The sequence below is a fragment of the Leuresthes tenuis genome, unplaced genomic scaffold (assembly GCF_036924035.1).
Source record: "Leuresthes tenuis unplaced genomic scaffold, fLeuTen1.0.hap1 SCAF_9, whole genome shotgun sequence".
Taxonomy (NCBI): domain Eukaryota; kingdom Metazoa; phylum Chordata; class Actinopteri; order Atheriniformes; family Atherinopsidae; genus Leuresthes; species Leuresthes tenuis.
Window position 1 is genome coordinate 18,264,322 of NW_027325363.1, and position 20,116 is coordinate 18,284,437.

General features: G+C 39.7%; 1 protein-coding gene across 3 annotated transcripts; it reads left to right on the forward strand.

The window, feature by feature from the left end:
* The first annotated feature begins 1,438 nt into the window (after positions 1-1,438).
* On the forward strand, positions 1,439-20,116 carry LOC140314456 (transmembrane protein 255B). Of its 3 annotated transcripts, none has more exons than XM_072392643.1 (9): positions 1,439-1,618; positions 4,707-4,846; positions 5,356-5,418; positions 9,336-9,425; positions 10,448-10,528; positions 10,625-10,710; positions 10,873-11,032; positions 14,154-14,264; positions 17,132-20,116. In XM_072392643.1, exons 1-9 carry the CDS (start codon positions 1,552-1,554, stop codon positions 17,255-17,257), a joined length of 924 nt encoding a protein of 307 aa, XP_072248744.1. In that variant the 5' UTR covers positions 1,439-1,551; the 3' UTR covers positions 17,258-20,116. The 3 variants fall into 3 exon arrangements, with proteins under 3 accessions (XP_072248744.1, XP_072248745.1, XP_072248743.1); XM_072392644.1 differs by having other exon boundaries at positions 14,154-14,240; XM_072392642.1 differs by lacking the exon at positions 17,132-20,116 and having other exon boundaries at positions 14,154-17,111.

Genomic DNA, 20,116 nt, shown 5'->3' on the forward strand with positions numbered 1-20,116 from the left:
GGGTGCTTATTTCTCACAGAATTCACCTCTTCCTAAAACAAAACAAAACAAACGTGTTTCCAGTAACATAATGTGGTTCATATGGTAAAGTTGGATAGGCAGCTGTTAATATTAGGATGCTTTATGTCCATGAAGCTGAAACTAACCCCTCTGGAGGGAAAGCAGAAGTTTAAAAAGTAAAAACAATCAGGTATTTGAGCCCAAAACTTACTGCACATTGTACCTCAGAGCTCGTTTTAGTCTCAGCACCATTACTGCAACACGATGCAAGTCGTGCTGCTAAGAATCCCGACCATCTCAACAGCTTTGGAAAGAGCCGGAAACTTGCATTTGGGAGAAGACGCAGTGACATTGGAAAGAACTAAAGATGTTGCTTAAAAAGAGCCAAACTGCCAACTGAGAAGAGTAAAAGCTGTGCATCCCCAAGATTCAATAAACAGATTCAAACGTTTGTTGTCATATATACAGTACATGTAAGAAACATATTCCTGTAAGATGAGGTTCTTTCTTTGCTGTTCACAAGAATGCCGATAGATTGAAAGGGCAGAATAAAGTAAGAAAGATAGGCTAGTAAAAGTTCAGCGTGTGCAAAAATACAATGTGAACATACACGCTTAAGTATATACAATAGGAAATAACATTACTGTAGCTGTGCATGTGTGCTGAAGTTCAACACCATTCAACACAAGTTCAGCAGAGTGCAATAATAGCTCAAATGTACTTGTTGCAATAATGATACAAGTCCAGTGTGTGCAGTTCCCTGAGGCAGAGAAGTAGTGGAGTATTGTCCGTGAAAGTAACACTTCTGTAACTGAGCATGTGTGCAAATAGGTCAACAGAGTGCAATAGCAAATAATGCTGAATACAATTCTTTTTTCACAGTTCAACTTTTTGATGTGAAATCAAAGCAGTAAATCCATCTTGTTTTCTCTGTTTGCCGTCCTGCAGGCAATTGCTTGAGACAGTTTACCGTAAAAAGGCTGTGAATGTCTAATTTGATTTAACTTTTTCAAATTCAGCCTTGGTTTAGCTATTTGTACTGCTCCTGTCACCCTAATATTTATGACTGAATACATGAAAAGTCCCAGTTCCTAGAGGATGGACATGCAGTAATTCTTAGTTTAACCCCAGCTAAAGAACATCTGCTGTGCAAAAGAGATGAGTTCACTGACAGTGTAGTGCATTTACCCTACGTTGCATTTACTCAACGTAGCACTCAACGACTCCTGTTGACAAATCAAGAGTTCAACACCAAGCAATAACAAGCTCCGTGATCTATATATGTGTATATTTTGTTCCAATTTTATTGTGATGGCTATTATGACCCGTTCTCATTCGCGGAGGTCAAATACAGCAGGGCGACCAGTCTTTGAATAGTTCCCACTGTCCTTGAACTCAGCGGATCGGCGAACGCTCTCCACACACAGCTCTCCGCTCGTGGACCTGCTGCATTCTCAAGAGTTTCCCGTGTTACTCAAGACTCAGAAGTCTCTCAGATTTGAACCAGCTGAGTCAAAACTTTGAGAGCTATCTTCTGGAAGCAAACTCATCATGACTGCAAGGATTAAAGGAGCAGCGGACAAAGAACAAAAAGCAGCGCCAAAGAGCCGAGCATCAGGTAATTTCACTGGGGGACAAATGGCAAAGGTGCACTGATGAGACAGACCTGCATATACGTATCCTAATGTCAGAATGTTCTGATTTGTTTTTTCCACTGTGATACGTTTTGACATGTTCTTCTATCTTGTGAGATCTCGTCTGATTTCTTATTGATATTAAATTGTAGACCTATGATATAAAATGATCATTATTAGTATTAGTATTATTATTTGCTAGACCACCTTGTCATCCAAACATTCTTGAACCGGCTTTAGTTTAACAGTCACGGGTAGACAATCATCACAGTAATGAGCGGTCCAATCATTTTAGTTCTAACGCCACTTTTAATCGAGAAGATGAACTCCTGAAAGTTTTTGATAAATGTATTGATGAGGCGGGTGACGTTTTGATTTAGCCATTTATGTGGTGGCTTGTAAAACCCGCAGTCTGCTACATGTTGTTACACACCGAAGCTCACATTTGAAAGTAAATTAATGTGCCGGATGATGTCATGATTAGAAACACTCGGCAGTTATGGTTGTTCATTAGTCGCACTTCATTTTAATAGAAATGTATTTCAGGGTATGTTGGTTGATCTTTTTATGAGGCCCGCCAGCTGAATGTGAGTTAATGACGGTGAATTACTTTTTGGTCATTTGTTGTAATCCTAACTTGGTGAAGTCCCGCAGTGATTACTACTGTTTGCCTCAGATTTTTTATTACTTGGAAAAGTTTTAGACACATGTTTATTCAGTTCATCAAACAGTAGAAAAATGTGTTTGTGCCATTAAGGAAAATATTTCAAATTTGGTGATTTGGTGACAAATAATGGGGATTTAAATATATATATATATATATATATATATACTATGGCGTAACCACGCATTCTTTGGGGGGGTCGTGTCCCCCCCAATATTGAGAAAATACCAACCTGTCCCCCCCAATATACAGAAGAAAATATGTAAAATGCATGTTCTCCTTTTATGAACCCTGTCAAGGGATCGGTCTCTTGTTATGTCTTATTTATTTTCAATTTATTTCCGTGTGTTACCGGTGACGTAACGGCTGCGCCGCGGTCGCCGTTGTTGATCGCTAACACTCCAGTCAATGAGAGTGACCCACCGGGCGCGCCGCCGTCTCAGCAGCGGCTCTCCTTATCTTTACGTTGGACTTCTACTTTTGACGGAGCCGCTGCTCAACCGCGCCAAGCTCAACAGAGCAGATTGTACCAGAACAGGAAATCCAACACAGAATCAACAAAATAAACTTCCGCCCCCTTTCAAAATAAAAAAAACTTTAAACAAAAATAACATTAGACTATTAGACTTTTCATTGTTAATGCACATTTTGAGACATCGACACAATAGAAATTAACCTGGACTTAAAAGTCCTCAGCACATTTTTTGTTAAAGGAAAAGTCTGTAATTTGTTACATCATTAGTTGTCCTTATTAAAATATTTACATAAACATGCTTTGGGTATTTGGTCATTTTCCATTGGAAGCTGTCCTATTTGCTACAGTACTACTGGAAGAGCATAATTGTAATTGGTAGGTGTGTTTAAGGTCAGTAAACAGTAAGCAACTAACCAAAACAAAGTGGGGGGGCAGTCACTGTCTCGGAGAAATTACACTATTCCTTTAGATGTGAATTTACATGGTCAATGTAGTCCTCTAAACTATGTTCTAAATGTCCAATTTTTCATATATAAGTAAAGAATTGTAGATAATGCACTTAACAATTTTGTTTTTCTTGGACACCCCCAATGTCTAAACCATGGTTACGCCCTTGTATATATATATGTATAAAGCATTGTTTTGAAGTGCATTATCCATGCTTAGTCAAGTCCTTTCTCATTAATAAAGCCTTTATTTTATAGAGAAAGGAGCTGATTGAGTTCTGTTTCTTTTTCAGGACACAACAGCAAACGCAAGTGAGTTGTCAGAGAGCATAAAAAATGAAGGCAATCATCAAGATCTTGAAATCGTTGACTTAACTATTTATATTGTTGTAAAAACATTTCACAGTCGGTCATTAAACGGTTTAGTAGCTTCCAGGATTCGACACTAAGACGATGTTTAAGGAGAGAAATCAATAATTGCTAGCACAGATTTTGGAAAAAAAGAGACATTCAAAGAGAATCCGACTGACACTGAGCAATCTGGAGCGGTGGTTTCAGTCCGTACCAAGTGCTGCTGCTCACCGAGCCAAGTGGAGCCTCATGGACGGCTGCCAGGGAGGAGAAACTATTGAAAGGCTCATAAAAGCAAGACTAATGCTTTCAAATGCTTTCACAGTAGTCTTTCCAGGACCAGACAAACAATAAGTGGAGTACTTTTATTATGTGTGTATAATGTATATAATGCACATACAATGCACATCAGTTTATAGGTGATGAGCTGCCCAAGAGGAGAAGAAAACCCTGCCTGTAGTAAAGCACGGTGGAGGTTTTTCTCATCCTGGGGGATGCTTTTCTGCCTCTGACACTTGAGCCATTGAATGCATCACACAAAAAAGTAACTGTTTCTTGAGTTTTGTTGTTTTGTCACTTTTCTTCAGCATTCTGGGACATTTTATTTAAAAAAAAAAGAAAGAAAAAAAAGTCTAAAGGCATTAATTTGCGTGTTCAAAGCCCGTCAAAAGTTTTGACAGGTGCTGTATTTCCGAGGATATTTTCATTTATTTACATGAAATTCTGCTGCACGGATCATTGTGGCAGGGACTGCGCAGATCTACTAGGTTGAAGTTGTGCGTGACCCATCCATGTTTTAGAATATCGAGCCTCTCTGCAGCAACATCCATCTTTGAGTCGTTGTCTGCTGTCATGGCTCCAGCTGTTTGTTGTATGAGAAACCAGCTTACTGCCAAAAAGACCTTTGATTGAATTTGGGCAAACCGGAATGTAAACTGCAGCTTGACTGGGAACATTTGCTTGTTTGTGTAAAGATGATTTCTTAGTTTTATTGAATACACAGGAGCAATGACAAAAAAAAAAAGGTGTACAAAGTTATAGACATTTCACGACATTCGACACATTGTGTTTTATTCATCCTGCTCTAGGCTTTTGTAATCGGATTGAAGGTGTACGCTCTCTTATGTGTTTGGCAGAGGTCTCGGTGAAGGTCAGGAGAGCTCTGTGGTTGGTACTGGGCATGCTCAGTCTGTCCATGCTGTTGGTGGTGCTGGGAGCCTACACAACGACCCGCACAGAGAGCCTAAATGTGACCGGCTACGCCTCTGGAGTCATTGTAAGTATTTTTTTTTTTGGCTCTTTATACACTCTCGCCATTATTTAGTCGTTGAGATGAGAGTCTGATATGTTTGCAGATAATCTCCCAGCAGGAAGTGTAAGATCATAACAAAACATCCTCAGCATGTGATTTTCATTATGAAATTAAAGCAGCAATCCATCTTGCTGTGACAGCCTGAAGTTTCTGTCTTTGTAGCCCCGCAGACAGCTGCTGAAGACACAGTTTATTGTAAGAAAAGGCTTCATGTGTTCTCTGAAACTGCTTCAGTCCGATTTGTAGGTTGAGTTTAAACCCGTAATATCTTCTCAACAACTGTAACATGAAAACAGAGAAACACTGTATGCTCTTAGATTTGGACCACACAGGCATTACTAATATCACCTCCCAATTCATCATTAGACACAGATCTTTCCTGGGATGAAAGCCAAATAAAAAGAATAGAGAATGAACCATAGTTTTTATTTATTTTGTGCAGCACTTTATTTCTAACAGTGTATCCTCCGCAGCTCACCATCGGCTCTTTCCTGGGACTTCTGGGACTCCTCCTGGAAGAGAACCGCAGGCAGCTGGTACTGTATATTCTTCTGTTCGACCCGTGTGTTTTTTCAGGCAAACGTGCACATCCTCAGCCTTGGTTTTTCCCCACAAACTCTCTGCCTTCACTGGGACTGATCATACATCTTGTACTGGTTTTGCACCATTGTTGGATTTCTCAGGGAACAATTCAGTGATCAAATTAGCACTTGTAGAACTTTGCAGAAACTGTCTAAATATGAGATAAGACACTCGTGGCATGATGTGTGTAAAGAGATGATGTGAAGAAAGGGTTGAAGAGTGTTTTCCAACAGTAGAAAGACCTAATTTGAATTTAGTAGGGAAAAAAGCGTAGATTCTTGGAATTGGTCATTTTTCTGTGTTGATGACAGCTTTTGCACACTGTACACACAAAATGATTAAATAGATAAATAAAATAGATCATTTCTCAAATGACTATTGGAGCACACGAAACCAATTTCCACACAATTTCTGGTTTTCTTGCAGTAATCCATAATTCTGTGACTAAATGAACTAAATGTAATCTTATCATGCAAAGAGGTATTTTCTATGTTTGTTTGAAAACAGACAAGGCTGATTAGAGTTAGCCATATAAAACTGAGATAGGTTCATTCAACAACTTAGGTCCAATGCATGTCTATGCCAACATAGATTTAATCAACCCCATTTCGAACAAATGATTTTCCTACAAATTTACAATAATCACTCAATGCTGAAAGAAAACCATATGATTAAAACTGACAAGAACTACTCGACAAACCTAAAGTAAATGTTTTTATTTGGTTCATAAAAAATGTTTTAGATTGTAGGCGATATTTAGAAAGGTCCAGTGTGTAACATTTAGGGTAATATGCTGTTTTTCATTTGTGCAGAATCCTTTTGAATCACCTAAGAATGAGATTTCAACAAGAAATTTCTCTCTAAAGACGTTTTGGGTGGCACCTCTCGCCTCTCCACCATGTTGCACTGCCGTCCTCTTGTTGTAGCCCAGAGGAGACAAAGCAAAACCTTGATCTAGTGCAGGCTTACCTTGGTTTTGGAGCATTTTTGCAATTTTGGACCAATTTTGTAATCGAATCTTGCTGCAGTGACGCATTCTGTCAATATTAATCCAAACTGCGTGTTAGAAAAATTATATAGCTATACTATGAGAAAAGCTGCAAGAATAAGAGTCTCCGTGATGTGGGGAGGCCTCCTCCTGTCTTTTGGTTCTCATAATACTATGTAGCAAGCAAAAGTGTTTTGACTGTCTGAACTCGTCTTCCCATAACATTAAATGGCTAGTAATGTCTTTTCCCATAACATTGAATGTCCCTTTTCCCATAACATTGTGTGGCCAGCAAGCATAAACAATATAAATAGCAATAGTAATAGTACCATTTTGTTAGTCAGACAACTCTGAGCCAGCTTCCTGACAGGTTGTGCGGACTTTCTTGCAAGAAATAAATGTTTTGTGTTAATCGTATCCAGCGACTCTGAGCCTAATTTTGAGAGACTTTTTCTGACACTGTGCTTTAGTGACACCCTGTGGCAGAAGGGTTTTATCACCCAGGGGACATGGTTATATAGCATGCATAAATGGTCCAGTTATTTCCTTACATTTACAACACCCTCTATCATGTATCAGAGCTACCCTAAAGAATTTCAGTGGTGTTTAATAGTATCTGAATATTCTTATATTTAGTAGATTTATAATTTGTGACCCTGTCTGACTTGGATATTATATTCTGCAAAGTCTCTTCCTCAGTGTTCTTTTCCAGGTCCCTTAGCCAAATTAGTCTTAAATTCTCTGATTTCTCCCTTGTCAATCTATGTGTAAAACACTATAGCTCTGTGCATTACAGGATTGTCTATAGAAATCACCCATAACACTCATCCCTTTGCTCTCTCAACAAAGTGGGTGTTTCTTTGTCTGCAGAGGGACTATTCCTGCCTATAATGACATTTCCCCATTGTTTTACTACTGATCATAACCCCTGGGATTATTGTGATATGGATCCCCCCCCATGCCTTTTCTTCACCTAAATTACTTGTATAGGTTTGAATAGACAAGCGTTCTTGTAGTTTCTTTATTTAGTCTTCAGGAATAGTTCTCCAGGCTTCTTGAAGGACATCCCAAAGCTCTTCTTTGGATGTTGGCTGCCTTTTGTTCCGTTCTCTGTCAATATGATCCCACCCTGCTTCAGTAATGTTGAGGTCCGGGCTCTGGGGAGGATTCATCCCTCCATAACACCTGTTGCCACTGATTTTCAGTCCAGTTCATGTGTAATTTGGCATAGCTCAGCCTTTTATCCCTGTTTCTTTTCCTCAAAAATGGCTTCTTGACAGCCACTGTGATGAGATGGATCAACTGAAAGTCCAGATGCATCTCTGGATTTTTTAACATTTGTAGCACTGCATCTTTGCTTATATTTTATTGATGTTTTTTTCTTAGGCCTGACATGTCTTCTGTAGTCCTCCACTTGTCCAGTTTCCTCATACACACTGCACACCATGCTGAGTTTTTAGCCAGTATATCTTTGTGAATCACCCCAAAAAAATATGTGTATATAATACGTTATATGTCATACGTTGCCACAGGATGTTAGTAACAAAGTACCTAAAGGCACCATTTACAATCGGTTCTTTACTATGTTTAGACACAGCACTGGATCATCATTTGAATCATAGGTCAGTGTTAAGTGGCTTAACAAACCAAAAGACTAAACCATGACTATTTATACTGGAAAATTAAAAAAAGGTTTTAAAAGTTTAGGAGAAAGTATGTCCCTGCGATTATTGCACAGCGCTGTTTGCTTTCTTCAAGGCTTTTTACGTCAGTCACATTAACAGGTGCTAACTGATGGGACTGGAATGACTGTTGAAATCCAACATGGCAACTTAAAAAAAAAACATCCTCTGCTGGGCTCATCTGGCTTTCCCTCTCAGATATTGGGATAAATTGCTGTAATGACTCACTGATCAATAGCATTGGGCTTATCCACATGTGCACATTTCTTGGCGGCACATTCATAAAAGGAACTTCACTAGATCTGAAAAGGCATGGCTTTGAAAATCTGATCATTTTTGGGCAAACATACATATTTCAGAATGGATATCTCACAATGTTTTATACATGTGGCCTCAGATCATCCTGTCCACCAACAAACTCAAGTTAGAGCATCTTATAGAAATAATAATCATTCCTGGAGTTTTTGGAAAGAGCCTGCTGTTCTTGGATTTGGTATCACATTTGGAGTTTGCTTTATCTACTCAGAGCATGACGTAAAGTTTGTTTTTTGTTTTTTTTCTAACAGCTCAAAATGTGTGGAAGGATAATTGCAAAATAAGGTGTCATGGTGGAAGTCCTATTTGTCATATTCAGTTAATATAAACAATTTGCTGTCAGGACACATTGTTATTAATGAAGTGAAGAAATTAGGGAGAGGCACCGAGGCAGTTCTGATTTTCTGCACTGCACAGCTTTGTTTGCTCTAAGTGTCTTTGAGGAGCTGCTTTTAAAGGAGTATTTCACCTACCTTCCCATCGTAAGACTGACTTGCAGCTTGTACGGCATACCCGTTGTGCCGTGTTTACGGGAGGAATGAAAAGTTCTCGACAGCATTGTTAATTGTCTTTAGTGTTTGTCGGTTATCTTCAACACGGAAAACACATTTGTTATAAAAGCATGTTATAGTTAACGCAGTCAGATTCACATGCAGACATATATGCAAAGTTGTTGAAATTTGAAAGTAACTCATAGTAATTAATATCTTAATCTGTACACTTGCTAAAGGTGTATTTTCTCAGAAAAGCCATGATTAGATATGCCTCCAGACCTCTGTGAACAGCCTGTTGAGTTAAGAAAAATACATTTTCTTCTGTCTCTGCTGTTATTCCCATTTGTCTGCTTCATTTCAGCTCCTCTCCTTTTTTTTCTCTCCTCCTTTAGGTGACAGCTTCCACCGTATTCCTCAGCTTCGGGATCATCGCCTCTTTTTTGTGCCTGGTGATTGATGGCGTCGGTATCGCCTTAGATATGGTGAGTTACCCGGTCGAGCGTGTGAGTGCTGAAACGCTGCAAGTGGTTGTGTTTGATGATGGAACGATGCTGTAACAGCAGATCCTGAACCGCAGTACTGGCTGAGGACTGTGCAGTGTGTGCCAGCAACACACTGTCTGCAATAATGACACTGTTCACAATTGTGTTTGTGAAAATAGAATTATAGCCTCGTTTTAAAGCCATTTCCCAGCTGAGTTTTTACACCCGCTTGTGAGAGTTTGAGTTGAGAGGAAAATTTCTGTCCAAGCTTTCAGAGGTCAGATGTCCCGCATGAGAGATTAACTCCCTTGAATGCAAATGGCTCTCTTCTTTTTAAACATCAGCACACACCTGAGAGGCAGACTGTGGTACCAAGAACGAAGTTCAGCCCTCATCTGAATGCAAAAACAAAGATATTGCATGCTGGATATTGATGGAAATAAGACTAGAACGTTGTTATTTTGTCATTCTTGAAATATTCAAAGTTTCCGTTAACCAAAATAAACCTAAATCAGTACTAATCATCATGAACCCTCATTCCAGCTGTTTAGATAAATCATGTTTGCAGGGTCAGGGCGTGTGTTTTGGTAACATAGACGTACACAGGAGACAGCTCCCACAGAAATGAATGGATTCAGAATGGCCTCTTATCACCATATGAAGGTGTGAAGACTGAGCCCTTGGACATTTTTTTTTGTTGCTTATTCACATTGATTCTAAACCTTACCAAACAAACTTAAAATGAAAGTAATAATAGCTTAGAAAATAATAAGACAACTACATCTACAAATAATTCTCCCACCTGAGACAAGAACATCTGTCTCCTGGGTGAAAGTCCTGACAGTGCAGCAATAAGAGGTCGTGCGTATCTCTGTGAGACCTGGTCACTCTGTACTTGGCAGCATGTGGATTATCTTGTACATTTTTTTCCCGCCATGCTTTTCACATCAACCGAGAACGTACAGCGTTGTTTTAGGTGGAACCTTATGGACGATGTTTATTCATATATGAGCTTTTCACAGGACATGCGTCCACTGAAGGCAGGGAGGTGCCAGTATTACAGCAGTGGCAGCAGCTACATCTATGAGAATTATTACACCGCCGTGAGTAAAGATTGCACAATAGAAAATAGTTTTCTACTTGGCTCGCTGTGTTGGACTTGTCTGTGTTGACATTGTTGATGAGTTTTCCCTCCTCAGGTCTCGTGTCGGAGTTTGAAGGATTCTTGTACCATGACGGTCCGAAGTGGGACCTGCTTCTGCTGCGACCTGTACGACTGCGCCAAGTGAGACAATTCATCACTATCCTCCTGCATGAAGATAGTGTTAGCGCCGCTGTTGCTGCTGTGTCACTGCAAATGAACAAATGAACACCTAGTTTCATTTGTTAAAGCGATGTCTGACGAATAATTCCGACTAAACAGAATTGTTGCTCTCTTTGTCTGCAGTGGAGGCTATCTCAGCAACTACTATGAGTTTGTTGGAGTACAAAGCTGTGAGGAAGTCTTCACGCTGTACGTTTTGATTTGGACTCTTGCCGGCCTGAACCTCGTGGCCTTCTTCACAGGGATACTGACCACTGCAGTGCTGGGCAGCATCAAAGACTTTGTAAGACATCCACAGCACCCTGCTGCGCACACATCAGGGCACATCTTTGTATATGGACATTTAAGCTCAGCTCAAAACAACTCTGATTAAATCATGACTCCACGATCCAGCTGTCAGATAAACATCACTCACAGGCTCAGAGGCTTTAGGAGGTTTTTTTTAATATATATATATTAAAATACGTTGAACAATACATATAAAATACAATTTTCGACAAAAATCTTTAAATTTTCAAGCTTAACTAAACAAAAAGATTTTTGGCTGGCAGGGTGCAGCAAAGCAGAATCTGCACTTGTTTTAAATGTTTGGAATTTATTGAATTGTGCATTTTAGTTTTACTTTGCAGTTTCTCCGAATCCAACTTTACGCTATAGGTCAGAGCAGATTTGGACTATCTCATGCACTGTGGTTGCTTCTACAGTGTGCTTTCATGGCCCTTGGTTGTGTCCTGGAATGTTAATGTATTTATGTAACTGCCTGAAAATGGCATGTTTAGTTTACTGTATGTTGAAGGGACTGCTGTTGCGTACAAGTGAGTAGAAGAGTCCAGAGTAGTCGTATTTACAGGTGATTTGCTGAGAGTGATGCTCCTTCAGTACCACGCAAACATTCAGCCGGATGATCCCAATATAACATGTTTTATCTAAGCTCAAGAAAATTTATTTTCCTCGACTGAGGATGTGAAAATTTACAGTCTCACCTGCTCAGTAAGACCAGAAACATAAAAACTGGCTTCATGTTCACACATTTTTGGTGAACATGCGTCCAGATGTTTTTTTGCAATAACGCTCTGATTTACTGAGACGGCTCTCCCTGCCACTACTCGGATCATAATGACTGCGCCAAAAGAGACAATGCATCGCTTTCCTTCTTCACTGTCTCCTATAAAAATGATAAAAAAGGAGTCTTGCTTCAGTCACAGCACCAGAGACAGGATAGAAAGTTAAGAGGGTGGGCCATGAAAGCTGATAGTCAGACGAGCAGGGTCAACAGGGCCGTCTCTGGCTGCTAAGCTAATGAACATCAGCGAGGTTTATCAGAAACATTCCTTCACGGCCCCATCCCGCAGCCTCCACCTGTAAAACTATGTGTCACACTGAGTTAAAGACACTTTTCCCACCGAACTCTCCATAAAGCATTTCGAAAGAAGCATTATGTTGCGAGTTCTTTCTTCTTACTGTGGTTTTCAGTTTGAGGGGAGATTAAGCACTCATTACAGAGGGAAAAAGTGCTAGTTATCATTTATAATAACTAGCATTTATTCCATTGTCCTAGATTTGACCACGTTTGTCTGTTTGGTGGCAATTATCTTGTAATACATACCATCAATTTCATTTTTAGATCATAGAGGTATGTCTGAGGTCCCCATTCCTGACTGCAGCTTCATTTACACCAAAAGGGGCCTTATTATGGAAAAAAAGAGAGTATATATTTGAAAATCTGAAGTCACAACCAACTAAAAAAAAAAAGAAAAAGAAAACACAAGTGTAGGGTTTTATCTGGGAACTTCAAATGTCTTGTTCAGTGAAACATTTTCAGTGGAAAAGTATGTCACATTCCAAAAATCCAGCACCTTCATCTTTATCTCTTCCCAACTTCAGATTCAATATTAAATGCAGATGTATACTCCTCACGTCAGAATCTGGAATTCCCTAAAACCAGCTGCTATGACAAGGTGTTTTAAACAAAGCATGTGTCAGACATTTCCTTTAAGATTTCAGCAAATGCGAGAACTTGTGAGAACGGGCATAATATCCCCCCTGGAACTCCAAAACTGAGGAAGAAGAAAAAAAGGAGCGTCTGTGAGAATATTAATCATTTGAACTGTTTTGGCTTAAAAAAACCAAAAATAATTCCCTGTTTCCATAGTCTCAGAAGTGTTTAGTTTAGACTGACAAAACAGCCATTAAATTGCGATTTTTTTTTTTCTTGCATTTTCTATACTAAAAATACTTTAAAAAATGTCACTATCATCATAAACTGTTTGTAAAAAAAAAAAAAAAAGTTGCCGCCCTGTTCTAAAGCCATGTTAAAAACTCTTCTCACACATTAATTCTGTCCTCTTAGAGCGCTAAAGATTCTTTGGCAGCTCAGAGATGGAAGACCTGAAAACAAAGATCGAGCTGATTTGACCGTAAACTTTGAACACGTCAGCAGACCACACAGCTTCTTCCATCCTTCACTGCCTGCTGCCAAGGTGGCTATCTGTCCTCCTTATCGTGCTTCTTCCTTCAGCGAATAAGATTTTCTGCAACAATTTATGGAGTATTCTTTCTGAACTGTCACGGTTCCCTGACTGGACGTTAGGGTGTGTTATTCCTTTAGGAATGCTGTCAGATTGTTTCTTCTTCGTCAGATTCCTTAACACACATTTTCTTGTTGATATTTTTTTCCCTGTAGACTGCTGTTTGTTATCTAAAAGACGGGAAAAGTCCATTTGTGAGATTTACAGGCTCACAACCTCCAAAGACCACACAAAAGGAGTCCAAACAACCCTGAATTCCAAATTGTATGCGTGTGAATCACATTTACAGTCATCACATTTTGTGGGGGGAGTTTTCACGAAGAAGACTGTTCTGGACTTAAGCATCCCAACATTTAACAGGATAAGCAAAGTGCCAGGCCTGGCGTGAGCTTTGGTTTTCAGCTGTTTCATTGAACCATTTTGGCTACAGATACTTCTCACTGTAATACTTCTCACTGTGGCTGTTATGTTTGTTATTTTTCTTGATTTAGAGGCCCACCCAAACGGAAAATTCCACCACAGTGGCAACATCTGTTCTTTTATTCGACACATTTCTGTGTTTGGGTTTTACTGCAGTTTGGAAAGGGAGATTTTGCATACAGAGTTACGAGCTCCCACATATTCCTGATGAAGAGGATTTGATGACTTTATAACCATTAAATTCTTCCCTGATCATATTTTATTTTTTATCTTATTTTTTTTAATATACGATGGAGTCTTTCTTGTTTCAGATACTTTTGTATAGATGAACTAAACAGATATTCTCTGATTCTTAACAGATCACCAAACCTGTTTGTGTGCTTCTGTGTTTTCCACAGACGATAATATTGTGTTTGTGTGTGTGTGTGTGTGTATGTGTGTTCCATTCTGTGTCAGAGGAGGAGCGGCCCTATGACCAAACCCCCTGAGAGTGCAGCATCTTCCCCTACAGCTCCTCTGCTGATGGACGCCAATACACACACAGTATGCCAGCTCCACCCAGTCAATGTACAGTCAACACACACACACACACACACCAGCACAAGATACAATTATCTGCAATGCAAACATAAACCTCTTTATCTCCACCCAACATCCATCAATTCAAAATTCTTTATAGGTGGGGGGTTTCAGAGTGTCCACCTCACTCAGTCAAAGCTCAGACAGGTGTGCTCCTCCCTACACCCACTCTTACTTACTTTGGCATTAACTTGGTGTAATCCACCACAATTTATGGGTTTTGTGGGGGATGAAAAGGGGTGAAAAGATTGATACAGTGGTGTCAGTTTTTAGGCTCCACTGGATCAGCTTGTTTTAGCAAATTATCACAACGTGAGAAAGCTGAAGTCAGAGGGAATCTGACAATAAACACATCGACCACAACATCAAAGCCAGAGACAGGTGAGGTGAAAAACATTAGGATTAGGATGAAAAGTTTTAAAAGAATGTATGAATGTGAAATATATTTATTAATGCCACAGAGAAAGATTAGTGGAACGTAGTATGGGTTTAGACAAACAAGAATATGACGGACTGAGTAAATAAGTGTTTCAAAATGATTTATTTGACCTAATTTGTGTTAATGGCACATCAGCTCATGTTCTCTGATCACTCTCAAAGCATTTGGAGACCGCTGCTCTGCTCGGATAAAATCAGGACTTTATTAACGGCTCATCTGAGAAAACCTCCATCCAAATACGTTGAAGGTAATATCTGTGCTCTGATTTCGATTAAATCTGAGATGACCACCCTGAGATGAATTAGAGGAAACTGATAGATTTCTCTTACACGACTCGGAGGAACTGCGCAAACAGAGTTTTTAAAATTTTTTTTTTTTTTAAACTCAACCAAGCTGTTGATGGGGATTCCTTCACAGCCCCATCACGTCTTGAAGACATTTCACCTCTCATCCGAAAAGCGTCTTCAGTTCTAAAGCTAGATGGTCTGTAGTATCAGGTTGTAAGGAGAGAGGGTCGTTGCAGTCGCAGTCAGTTTTTCAGCTCCCACTCATTTTCGTGATCTCTCTTGACGCTGAGGTACCAAGGCTTGCAGTCTTTGCCTCCTATAGTCTTTGCCGACTATACTAGTTTTATATTCTGAAGACATTGATATGGCAGTTGTGAACAAGCTTTGAATCCTGATAAAGTGCCAACAAAATGAAACAGTTCAACGACTTTCTCCACGCATTGTGACATCATCACTCTGATACAGGCCTGTCAGGGATCTTTGGCTTAGAAATGCGTTTATTCTGTTGTAATATATTGTGTCTAGGTACTTTAATGGTGGAGATGGACAAAAGGCTTTAAAAAAAACCAGAGGCAGCTGGTTCTGTCATGAAAAATGACCTGAGGTTAACCTCCAGGTACTAAGGATTGCATAAAAGTCTCACAGTTTCCAGTTTCACACTCAAAGAAGAAGTACATTTTCCACGATGACTCAATTTACAGGACATTGGTTCTGCTTCCTTCAAAGCCAAAAGCAAGTCTTGTTTTTCTCTGTTCACTTTTTAACACAGAAAGCAAAGCACTGGTGTTTTGAGCCCGGGTTAATTTCACCTGGTGGGGATTTTGACCATAAGTTGTGCTGAAGTATAAAGTTTGGATGAGCTGCTTTCATTGTTGTCAGCACTTCGAAAGTGTGCCGAACCATCACTGTGAAGTTGTTAGAACAGGATCTGGAAAAACACTAGCTAAAAAGAGCCCGAAAGCAACCGCTAATATGACTAATCACAAAGATAAATTGAATTACCATACAGCTGTAAACAACCACATGGACACCCAAAAGAACCTCAGAAGGATTTTAAGAAGAAAACAATCTATTGAAAGAAGAAGTAAGAAGTAAAAAAAAGAATTGAATGATCAGAAAGACACAAGCGACAACAGCAAGTTGCAAAGGGAAAGTCTACAAAGACATAACATTACTGAAGTGACACACAACAACTACAGTGACACACTGGAATTAGAAAGGAACAAATAGAGCGGTAACAACAAAAAAAAGAGAGTAAAGGTTACCACAAAGTAATGAAAGATTGATTCGGTGACTCCACAGATGTCCAACAAAAAAAGGCAAAACAATCTTAGAGACACACATTGACACCAAAAAAATATGTAAAAAGGCTTCAAAACAATGACAAACGCATGTAAAATTCATTAGATTACTTCAGAGATGCAAAATAAACACAAAAATCCAATTCATGAATAATGAAAAGAACTCCTCCTGAGAAAAAGATACAAAGTAGCAAAAGATTTTACAAAACAAATGCAAAAAAAAGCAAGTATATAAAGACACCAATGGACAAAAAGAAATAAAGTGTCCTTACAGAGTTGTAACATATAGAAAATGAGCAAAGCAGCCACAAACAGGCTAACTGATACAGCTACAGAAAGAGTGTTTCAGTGTCCTCGGATCCTTCTGTTCACCCTGACGTCTCCACACCTGACCACTTAAAACCTAATATGTTTTAACCTTTGAGTTGTGTGCTGGGCTGTAAACCCTCGTTTCTTTAACACCACAAAGGCTGTACGTTTTATCTGAACAATAAAACAGCCGTTATGATTCTCATCTAGGCTGTTGCATTCTTGATCTGAAACAGCAGTTTGAAAGCTTGTAAAAGTTTTATTGGCGGGCCTTGAGATCAGATTTATCAAATCCAGCTCTCGGTGAATTCTTACAGCTCATCTGTTTTTGTTTGTTTTTTGGAAAGACTTTGATTCACTTGTGACTTGGCAGCAGTTTGAAAGCTTTTTCATAAAGACACAACATTGCAAGTCATGGTGGGATTACACACAGTTTGCTCAGAGAGGACATGATGTCTGTTTTTTTTTTAAAGTCTGTCCTTGTTTCTTTCCTCTGTTTGTTCTATCCTCCTCATCCAGGGAGCGTCGGTGTTATCCCCTCCGTCAGAATCGACAGTTGGCTCGCAGGGTTTTCTTTCATCAGCGACTCCCCTCGCCCCGCTGACCAGCCTGCTGCCTTACAGATTCAATGGCCTCTCTGCCTGACCTCCACCAGCTCTCCTCAACCAGAAGCTTAAAACCAAAACACACACACACAAAAAAACACAGGACTAGAATGCAAAAGGCAGATGAAATATTCCTCCATTAAGGCAAATCCGAGGTGGAGGTATGCGAATGATACCGTTGATCTATTTGTGCGCTTGTCTGTTTAGTAAGAAAATGCAAAAAAGAGAGTTGGGACATGGGAAAAGTGAAAACCCTTTACATTCTTGTGCACATTGGGGTCACCTACTGAAATAGCATTGTAGGATGGGCCATCTTAAATGCTGTTCTTGTTCATTTTGAGGATGTTACGGCGAAGGGGAGCAGAATGATCTCGTTTCCTCCTACTTTCAGTTGTACTTAGATTTGAACAGTTAACTGTGGTTTGCTCAAAAAGGCATTTGGTGTAAAATGTTTGTAAGTTTTGTCAGAGGTATCATATATCTGACTTCATGTGTATAAGAGGCTAAATGGGCTCTAACTGACTTTCAAGAGCATCGCTGAAACCAAGCACAAGAAAAACAGCTTATGTGTGGAAATAACCGAGTTGTACACCCAAGTTTCTGTAGAAATGTTGGATTTGTGCGTGGTTTCACTGGTATTCAATCGATTGTGTGCGTGTGTATACGGGTATTGCTCATATTGTGCGAACCTATGCATTATACTTGTCTCTTTATAGGGATTGTTGTCCCTTTAATGCAAAGAATTGAATGTGGCAGATAATAAATACTTTAAGGTTAGATTAAAGTAAGGCTTTGACAGTAGTAGTTATGTTGATCGTTAGTGAAAGTGTGCAGGAAATTAAGAATAGTCAGTGTCATGTCTGCAGTAGTCATGGAAACATGACTGTGTGTGTGGATAAGTTTGAATTATATCCCATGAGGCCGCTCACACATGATTTTTATAGGTTTGCCTAATATGTGGTATGGGTTCCTCTCATCCCATGAAAACAGTTCTGACCCGTTGAGGCATGGACTCCTCAAAACCTCTGAGGGTGTGCTGTGGTATCAGGCTATAGATCCATCAAGTCTTCACAGACTGGGCTTGTTTTCCCACCTCAAAATACAGCCGCTAGGTCCAATAGAGATGTAGGCAATTTTGTGGCTAGCGGGGTGTGTCGGCTCTGCAAAGATGATGTATGTGTTTTGTGTCAAAGTGACATTCACATTAATGTTGGGATGCAAGGTTTCCCAGCAGAGCATTGCCCTGAACATCACACTGTCTCCACCGGCTTGCCTTGTTCTCACAGTGTGTCCTGCTGCCATCTTTTCTTCAACCGAACACGGCATGGCCACTCAGCTGTGATTCATGAGACCCAGCAGCTTTGTTCTAGAGCTGCAGTTATGCTCGCCACATTGGTCATCATGTGAGCGAAATGTGGCATCAATACAGCTTCACAGATGCTGACAGATAGTGGCGCTTCAGGCTCTTTTCTTCTGTTTTCTGTAGAAGTAGTTGTACAGTAGTACAATATGCATAAACAAACATAACTACAAAGTTTCAACTTCTCTGTTTCACTTTTAGGCAGTTTTGGGTGGATAGATGTACCATCTTGGGTTTTGGTAGCACATATAGATGCCTGTAGAGATGGACCCGCTCACACACCGTGCAACAAGTTACAAAAATTTAGAGCTACTTGACTGGCCAAAACCACACCAAAGTGCCAGCTATTGTGATGTCAGTTATGGCTCGTACAGCTTGCAAGGAGGGGAACAGCGACCATAAACCAAACATAAAAGTCCAGCTCTGACACTGCAGCCCATTTAAGATGCTCATCAGTGAGTCCTGGGCTCTCATGACCCTGTCTTTGGTCACAAGTTATCATTCGTTGGTCCACTTTTGGTAGATACCAACCGCTGCATACTAGGAACACCCCACAGAGTGTGAGGTTTTGGACATGATGGGACTCAGCTGTTTAGGCATCACAAAATGGACACTAGTCCCTCGTATCTTTGCACTTTCCCATTTTTACAAATTAGTCATCAGGAGAATTTGTTGCCATTTTAAACATTTGAATATGTTACACCTGAAATACTTCTATGTTTGATGCATCCAAGTTCGCTCTTTTAACACACACACAAACAGCTCTTGGGTTGTCAGTGACTAACCCTCCCTCGGGCCGCTGGGGAGGCGGATAGATCTAACTTATGCTTGCAGTTGACGGACTTGTGTTCAGCAGGAGACTGTTCTCTCCTTTGTTTACAATCCATGACAGTGTTTCAGGAGGGGTGAGTCCTGCTGCAGCTTTTTAAAAGATTCTTTGGTTTCACATACGCATCAAAGACATTTGGTTAAGGTCGGGACTTAAAATGATTAATGTTTTGGCTTTAAACGTCAGCTTAGTTGTCTGTAAAGAAGGCATGTAGGCAATATGCACATGTTTTAGATAGAACAAAAAAAAGTAAAGTACGGAACAAATGTTGTACAGAACAAATGTTTTCCTGGTTTCCAGAGGACGTGAAATGGCAACATATTTTAGACTGGACAACATTGTTTTTTCTTTTTTGTAACTTTTAACTTGCTGCTTCATGTATCCCACCTCTTAACAGATAATATTGAAGCAGCAGTCAGTGTTATTAATCTGAATGTGGCTCTCATTTTGTGTCTGATAGTTGTACATACACTACACTTTTAATCTTACCAAATGACTAATATCCCACGGAATGTATATTACATCACAAATGTACTCCATGTTGAACTTTAAATGTTAAACTGCTTATTAAAAACAATCTACTGTTATCATAGATATCATATCATAGATAACACTATTTGACTTTATGTTTGAGCTGATGGTTCAGTTGACAAAAAGATAAGGGCAATTAATCTCACCTCAGCAACGCAAACTTTTCTTTTTTTTATGCA